The sequence below is a fragment of the Nasonia vitripennis genome, assembly GCF_009193385.2.
Source record: "Nasonia vitripennis strain AsymCx chromosome 3 unlocalized genomic scaffold, Nvit_psr_1.1 chr3_random0005, whole genome shotgun sequence".
Classification (NCBI taxonomy): Eukaryota; Metazoa; Arthropoda; class Insecta; order Hymenoptera; family Pteromalidae; genus Nasonia; species Nasonia vitripennis.
The window spans coordinates 1,997,540-2,006,218 of NW_022279624.1; the positions used below are offsets into that span (position 1 = coordinate 1,997,540).

The 8,679-nt window shown below is 47.7% G+C and overlaps 1 protein-coding gene across 1 annotated transcript in view; it reads right to left on the minus strand.

Moving 5' to 3' along the window:
• The window catches only part of LOC100118464 (microtubule-actin cross-linking factor 1), a 133,337-nt gene extending 125,267 nt beyond the window's left edge, over positions 1-8,070 (minus strand). The window contains exons 1-2 of the mRNA XM_031925892.2: positions 7,805-8,070; positions 2,576-3,373 (exon numbers count right to left, since the gene is read on the minus strand). Of these exons, the coding sequence (XP_031781752.1) occupies positions 2,576-2,678 (103 nt within the window). The 5' untranslated portion in view covers positions 2,679-3,373; positions 7,805-8,070. The remainder of the gene's footprint in view (positions 1-2,575; positions 3,374-7,804) is intronic.
• Positions 8,071-8,679: the final 609 nt, after the last annotated feature.

Sequence of the window (8,679 nt, forward strand, 5' to 3'; positions counted from 1 at the left end):
TGATGCATCTGTGTGCAGGCTTTTAGTATCTCTTTTCTTTAAAAGAATAACGCGAGTTCATTGTCGTTGCCCGCCATAATTCACATCCTTAAGTACTTACTGTTCAAGCCGATCGTATTTTACGCGGGAAAACCTAAGTCTAGCTCTGGCCGATTGAGGGATGTGCGCGCGTTCTCTCCGCACCTCGAGTGGCTGCAGCTTCAAAATTCGGTGAATCGCTTATAGCCTCTTCTTTCGCACTTTAAAGGTTGCAAGTCCTTTGTCTGCGCACTCTATACCCTCGTATCCTCGCGCACTGAAACAGTGTCACGCTGCTGCTACTGCTGCTGCAACATCGGCCCGGCGACTTAACCTTTTCCCCTCATTCCTTTTTCTCTTCCTTCTTCTCGTCGCCGCTCTTATTCGTGGCATTGACATCAGTGCGATCTCAAGCTTCTCTGATGCAGTTTGGTAAAGCAGCAAAGAATTGTTTAACTTTCTCACCAATAAAACTCGACTACTGACGCCCAGAAGAGGCATTGCTGAACTTGATGCGCGAAAACTCCGCAGGGATGACACTCGATCTTAATAACGTATGAAGTTGCAAAAGTTACTGGCGAAAGTGCAGCTTTCGGCAGTGCGATGCGCTTTTTGTAAGAGACGCGAATACTATGTTTACTTTTGTTTTTCGCACATATTTACGTAAAACACCTGACCATTCTTCCTTCGCTTGAAACCGAATGCGCTGGCAGCTCGTGAATGGCGTAGCGGTTCTCAGGACTCTGAATGGAACATAAATTAATCCCACTCGACGGGTAGAGTCGGGGTTTTTCAGTTCCTTGAGGGATTCCTCCTTTACATAATCCTATTCGTTACTAAACGAGTGTAAAAAATTGGCGAAAACAGATTGTAGCATAATGATCGTGTAAACGAGGGTACTATTTACGCACCAGAGCACTCTATGCAGTGCGACGCTTTTTGGAAAGCTGCAAGGTCTCGAGAGTCAGCGTACAACGGGCGAAGAGACGGAGAGAAAGAGAAAAAGAGTCAAAAGTGTCGCACGCGTCGTGGCAACGGAAGGAAGCCCCGCTATAGTGTCGGCGGCCGCGGCAATATTCTGCCGCCGCATGGGAATAAATATAGAACGCGGAGAGTGTGTGTAGTCCGGCGGCCTAGAGGGGCTCGCCCTTGTCCGCGACAGTGAAAAAAGCAGAGTAAACATCAGCCGCGTCTGGGCGCGAGCCGGCATGCACACTCCGCGCGGCCGTTATAACCACTGCAGTGCGGTTCGACGTCCTTTCACGCGAACGCGGCCCAACTTCTCTCTGTTATATAGGTCTCTCTCGCTCTTCCTCTCGGCCTTTCATTCAACTTATAGGCTCGTACGCAACTCGTGCTTTCTTGCCTCCTCCGCTTCGCGAAACCCGTTCTTTTTTACTCTCGTGCTGGGCCGTTGCGCGCTACGACAAAGACGCCTGCGGATGCACGCGTAGGTGTGCGAAGCTCGCGTGCACGTGTTTCCCTGCACGCACGTGTACTCACAACGAGCGAAACTAGGCTTGCGCAGTGCTGAGAAAAAAACCAAAAACTCGAGCATAGAAGCCAGAGAGAAAACCAGAATTCTAACTCGGACGCTGGACTTCGCGGCACTTGGCGTGTATAGGAAGTAGCGTTATACTGCTGTATAACGCTACTTCCTACTTCTGCTACTTGAGTTTGTATACTCATGGCTCACTTCATTGGAAAATGTAAATTCTCATTTATGAAAAAATAATAAAAAGGAACGGTGCTCATCTTGGCGCTAAGCAACGAAAATATAAAATATAGCAGCACTATTGACGCTATGCATTTTCCGACTAATAGTATACGAAGAAGGCTCTTGAGAACATTATGCCTTATTTAGATGAAGTATGACATCAGCGCATTGTTGTATAGATGCTTGCGCGCCGTGCGCGGTGCAACCCACGTAATGCCACGGAAGCAAAGAAAATTTTATTCAGAAATCATATACTCTGTAGTGCAGATTAGCACGTACATAATATCACGTCAGTTATAAACAGTCCCAGTCTGCTTCGTCATTAGTTTCTCAAAAAACAATCAGTCTTGCGGTAGTCATCTCTTTTCTTTTTCTATGCTAGTATACAAAATGAAATTTGATTGCTTGTACAGTATCGCATACGCAGACCGTGGTCTAGCAGTTGTACCATCTCTGCACGGCAACACCGGTGCACAGACTCAATGGTCGCACTTTGCGCGTATTAGGTATATATTTTTCTTAAATAAAAGATTAACGAATAAAAGTCGTCTAATGCAATGCGGATCGCAAACCGCTTGGCCGTAGAATGAAGTTTGAGAAGTGTGAAAGAGGGGGAAGCGTTCAATGTTTACGCCCGCAGCACATTTATACTCAGATCCTCGAAAACAAAGCAGTTCCATTGAGCTTTTGAAGGATGTCAGTGAGTACGCATGTGTTGTGTAAACAGAGATTTTTGGAATAACGCTCAATGTCAGGGCGAAACGGGCCGATTTGGAGTGAATAGAGAAATAAAAATAAGATAGATTACATGTAGGTGTTGTAAAGTAAAAGGACACTCACCGGCTATCTTCAGCACGGCTCTGTCGGCCGGATCGAGCTGCAGGATGCTCAGAGGCTTGTCCTTGGCCCATTCCTTGAGGCTGCCGTCCAGCTCGAACTCCATCGTTCTTTCTCGCTATCATCGGCAACGAGGCCTCATCCTAGCGATGCACTCGCACTCGCACGCGCACGAGATCCGCGGCTGCGTCACGAAGAGGCGAAGAAGACAATCTTCTGTATTAGGAACTCAGCTTTGGCACTAGCACACTCGCGGGGAGCAAGGTTGTGCGCCGACCGACCGGCGGTATTATTATATTTTTCTCACAAGTAAGTACGGCTGTATAGCTCTCGCACTCGCACTCGCGCACCGATGCTCGACCTGATGCTGCGGACCGGCGACGGCTTTGTTTACTGCCGGCAGCGGCGACGATGAGGCTTGAGGTGAGGCGAACTAACCGACTCGCGCCTCTCGGCTCTCCGCTCGCGAACTGAAGGAGCGTCGCTGCTCTGCTCTGCTCTGCTCGACTCTCTCTCTCTCTCTCTCTCTCTCTCTCTCTCTCTCTCTCTCTCTCTCTCTCTCTCTCTCTCTCTCTCTCTGTACAGTGCGTCCGGCGCGTCGCTACCGCCGCTGCGGCCCTTGGCGCGTGTCCTGTCCGCTTCGTTCGCTGCTGCTCGCCGGTTCTCTCTACTTTTCTCTCTCTTCCTCTGCGCCCCTCCTTCGCCGCCCACCTGCTACTGCAGCACACACACACGCCGACGGCTGCGAGCTCCTTCGCCGTTGCCGAGGCTCTTCCGGATGACGTCAGCACTTCCCGCAAGCTGAAACAGACCGACACACACACACACACACTTTCAGTGTACTGAGATACATATAGGCACGAGAACCTTCTTAAATTTCAAGTTTTCCATCCTGCTGCAAGTCGAGATTTGAAAGGCAGCAAAGCAAAAATATCGATGGAATCATTCCACTTGCATCGCTCGCGTGTCAGCGCTATTAAAAAATTCTGCGATAAACGGGGACGGCGTCGTATCGAGAACTAGTCGCATGAAAAACGTCGACGCAAAAAGTCGCGCATATGGTAGGTTCGTTATTTTATAATATACTTGCTCCCATGCAACGAGACAATTATAACCACTTGTGCCAAGCGTGTCCGCTGTCTGGCAGTGCCGGCAGCGCGGCGTCGCACGACCCCATCGCGATTACCGTCCTCGCAATTGCGCCTAATGACGATCGCCGCGCCGCGTGGGTCGAAGGTTCATGCAACAGGATTGCCCTGATGTAATCGATCACGCTGCTTCCGGGGACCGGTTTGCCGCGCCGCGCAGCCATTCGCACAGCGCCTCTATATTACCCGTAGGATATATTTATAAGCGCGCGCCGACCACCGCGTTATGTGCCTGGCTAATAGTCCGGGCGCTGGTGCCATCCGAGTGTAAATTTTGAGCTCCCCTCAGTAACTTGGAGTTTTTCTATGTGTTTTGGGATGCAAATTACTTATTTGCAATAAACAAATAATCGTTATTTGCAATTGAAAAAAATTTAGTTACATTATTTAGGTATTTTTGCATCGAATGTGCTCTTACAACTTTTTTCATAAAACGCATACTTTTTGAGTTAAAAATCGTTGAATTTTTAGATTTCACGAGAGTGAACGGAAAAAACAGCTCGAAAAATCGTGGCAAATCGTATTTTGTGAAAACTTTATTGATTTTTAACTCAAAAAGTATGCGTTTTATGAAAAAAGTTGTAAGAGCACATTCGATGCAAAAATACCTAAATAATGTAACTAAATTTTTTTCAATTGTAAATAACGATTATTTGTTAATTGCAAATCAGTAATTTGTTTATAACAAAAAAAACTAACGGGTTTCGGGCTTCGTAACAAACAAATTTCGATTCAGCATCCCAAAAAACATAGAAAAACTTCAAGTTACTGAGGGGAGCTCAAAATTTACACTCGGATGGCACCAGCGCCCGGACTATAAGTAGAAGGAAAAAAAGATCAGCCGAATGAAACTTGATTTCCGAATGGCAGATGTATCAATTCACTTTTTTCGCCGTTTTACGACTATTTTATTCCAAGGTCCGTAATTACGGCGTTTTCGCATTCTCGAGAGGCGTCGTCGGAATTATTTTGTGCGACATATTTTTGAAATCGCATGACGACACACGCCGAGAAAGTGATGAACCGACGCTACGCGAGCGAAATTCGCAATGCGCGCAACAGAATACAAGTCGCCCGAATCGTTGCGGGTTGGGCAAGAGATGGGTAAGAGGCAGGCTTTTTTCGGCAGTGTACCTACTGCTTACTCTTCGACCTGAACTTCTGAAAAATAGCATCCGTTCACGTGCATACAAACGAGAATGGCGCAATGTACTCTTGATGCGGATAGAAATCAATTCAGATATGTATAGAAGAGAGAAGAGATGAGAGTTATAAGTAGCGGTCGGATTGACACGCTTGTATGAGCAGCAGAAAGGAAAACGTCCAATTGGAAGCCTGCCAGTTTTTTCAATTGTTCTTACGACGCGCGTGTTATTGCCTGTGTTAGGGGTATCACACGTGAAAAGGAATAGCGAGGAATAGCAGCTGACAGCCAATCAGAAGCAATCTTTAAACGGACTCATTCCTTCATGTTTTCTCCCCACCACCTCAATAAGGAACAAGTCCGTTTAACGCTTACTTCTGATTGGCTGTCAGCTGCTATTCCTCGCAATTCCTTTTTATGTGTGATACCCCTTAGCCTCGACCCATGACGCGGCTCTGATGCAGTCTGCATCTCTTTTCCAGCTCCGCAGCGCCACACACGAGAATAATATACTCCTGCGCTCGTGTAACCTACTACAGACTGACGCGACGACCATCTTCTTTGTACTGCGACCGGCGAGATTTGAGTTTCTATGCTGCAGCTTTATAACTAGCCGGTACTTGTAAGAGAGAGGGGCACTGACCTCTCTCCCCCCCCTCTCTCTCTCTCTCTCTCTCTCTCTCTCGATCTCGCTCTCATCAGACTGGCATCGGTAGCAAGTGACAAAGATCTCATTTTGCCTGGCGATGCTACACCGGGGATTCACGTGCGGCTAGACCGCAGATTCGCAGTCGCGGAACGAAATACATGCAGCTCGACGAAGTATCGCCCGAGGAACAACTCAATTTACACGCGAGAAGGCATTTTTGCTCTAATGGACAAAAATTCGTTCGAGCTCTGCCTCGGCAAGCTATAGAGAATTCGCGTATTCTTGGAAATCACTGCGCTATAGCGCATTCTATTGATTACCGCACTGTGACCGATAATTGAATCAGCGCCTAAATATAGCTAGTACACACCAGGAATCGAACAAAAGCAGCCAGAGTGACTGGCGGTTACACACAAAAGGCTCCGACGACGCATGGAAATATGAAATGATGAAAACTCAAAAAAGAAAATAAACAGCCGCAAAGGAAACACTTGGCCAAAAAAAGGCGCGGGCAACAGCGATGAAACAAGCCGAAAGCAGACGAAAACAAGCAAACCGAGTTTTTTCAGGCGCAAAGAGAGAGAGAGAGAGAGAGAGAGAGAGAGAGAGAGAGAGAGAGAGTGAGAGAGAGAGAGAGTGAGAGAGAGAGAGAGAGAAAGCACCAGCAAACGGTATAGGCGTCTCTTGATTTTGAAAAAAAAACGACGAGTTAAAATGCAAATTTAGGGACCAATAAATAGCTCTCCACTCAGAGAGAAGAAAGTGAAGACAGGCCGTAATTTTTTCTCGCCGTGAGCTACCGGCGTTCCCGTCCCGTCCGTACCTAAGTATAAGTATTCAGCATCAGCACGTGCGCCCAAAATGATACTCCCATCACCGGCGTGAGACAGACCGCTTCGCGGAAAACTGGAGCGAGCGGATACTCTCGTTTCGCGAACGAATGAGTCAATATTGACACGTCTCTTTCATCTCTGCCGTCCGAGCGATTCGCGGAAATTCCAGGGTGGCACCGCGCATAGAAAAAGCATCTTACGCAACAATGTTCTATACTTCTATTGCGCAGCTGAGAGCCTCAACTTAAGGTAAAACGGTTCTTGAATCTTCCGCACTGTTCACGAAATTTAAATCAGTTGTGCCGCTATAATGCGACGCAAGTTTTGCTCGACCGAGGGAGTGTGCGGCTATAAAAAACGCGCCGCGCTCTCGTGGCTTCTGTTGGCGTTCAAAGCAAATATTGGTCAAGCGGAATGTGAATATTAATTTAGACGGAGCTCGCGCGCAGCTCAAGTACCTGCTCTCTACAAGTATACCAGCGAACCTTTTATTTCGTTTCAGTTCTCTGCGGCGATCGAATATGAGCGATGAGCAATCGTAATCGCGTGGGTGGCACTGCGTCTTTTCAATGAGCGGATTAAAAAATTAAATAATACTTCTTCGATAAGAGTGTGCATTCGCGTCGCCCGAGTTGTAAAGTTAAGAATTTTTATCAGTACAAGTATATCAAGCACTGATGCATAATTATCTAATCACAAGGTCTCCGACATGTCCCACTTACGAAAATGTAACATGTACGTACCTACTATCGCTGTACGCGAAATTGCTTATTGCTACAGCAAGCTGGCCTGGCTACAACTTTTCGCTATTATCGATCCGATTATCTCTCGACTATGCAAGTCAATGAAAAATATTTCACGCTCGAGTACAATACTTTTATTGTCGGCGAATAAGCGACAAGCATTCGAACAGAGCCGTACGATAGCCGTGCCATTGACAGTTCGCATTGTATAGGTTATGTCCGAGCATGAAAACAGAGGAAAACCTCCCCTCGTCCAGAGTGCTTTTATTGATTTAGCGATTATCCGTGAACGCGCGCTACGAACACGAAAATGTCGCTTTCGAGAAGATTGAAACAGCCATCCTACTGTTTAGTCGGCTTGCAATGCCGAGGAAAACAAGGCTTTCACGGGGTGTGACCGAGAAAAAGTACAGAAATATACTTTCGACTCACTGCGCGAAGACGCTGCGAGAAAATGTCAGCAGTCAGAATCCCCAAAAAATAACCTCTCTCCGCGATGCTCTCAATCATGCAGTACTATATATATATATATACACACATACATACGCGCACACACACACACACACGCTGTATCAGCACCGCACTACATCGTCACTCAGCACAAAGGTTTCGCCCGAGGTAAGAAGAGAAGAGAGGACCCGGGAACGAGGCGTGGGTAGTGGACAGCGAACAACACTAATGTAATAACAGCAAGTAAGTATCGGTGTCTCCTTACTTCTGCGGGCTCGAAACGTCGGACTTCTTGTTCAGCAGTGTGCACTGGCAGTAGTACTAGTTCCGTGGCGGCGATGCATCACACACGGCAGCGAGTTGTCGACTTGTCGTCTGTTGTACAGAATAGGCGAGTGGGAAAAGAAGACGTTTGCTGCGAGCGTTTGTGCTAGACCGACAGCCGCGAGCATACGCGCGCGAGGTACTCAGTAGAGTATAGAGTCAGTCGGACGGCGCAGGGCCGATCATCTGTGCAGTGCTCTCTCTCTCTCTCTCTCTCCCTCTCTCTCTCTCTCTCTCTCTCTCTCTCTCGCCCAAAGCCGTGGGAGAAGAGCGCGGGGAGCGAGACGGAGATACAGTACTAACTGAGGTCTACAGCTGCAGAAGCCGCGCGCGCGCACCATCCATCGCAGAGCTAACCAAAGCAACGTGAAAATCGATCAAGACCGGCACAGCTACACTCGCGTTTCTTGCTCCTTATTTTCAGCGCAACTTGTGCAAAAAATAAATGTATGAGTAGAATCGTCGAGGCGTAATAAACTCGCGGGTGCTTCCCGCTCTCTGTATTAAGAATGTTGGCTTTCGCTGGTGTCGCAATTACAGTTCCAGACGACGCGCACAGCAGACGATATTTTGCCCGAACAGTGGACAGCGGTGCCCCGAGGGGAGCCCGGGAGTAGACTGTAGAGTAGTGTGAGGGACGAACGAAAGCCACCGGAGCCGACCGATATCTATCGAATGTATCACCGAATTTTCTGGCTTCGATTAAGTATAATGACTGGCCAAGTGCTTGCGTGCTTTATTATACTATAGGCGACACACCAGCAGCTGATGCATATTTATGCGCCTGATGATGATGCGGCACACGCGTAGGTATAC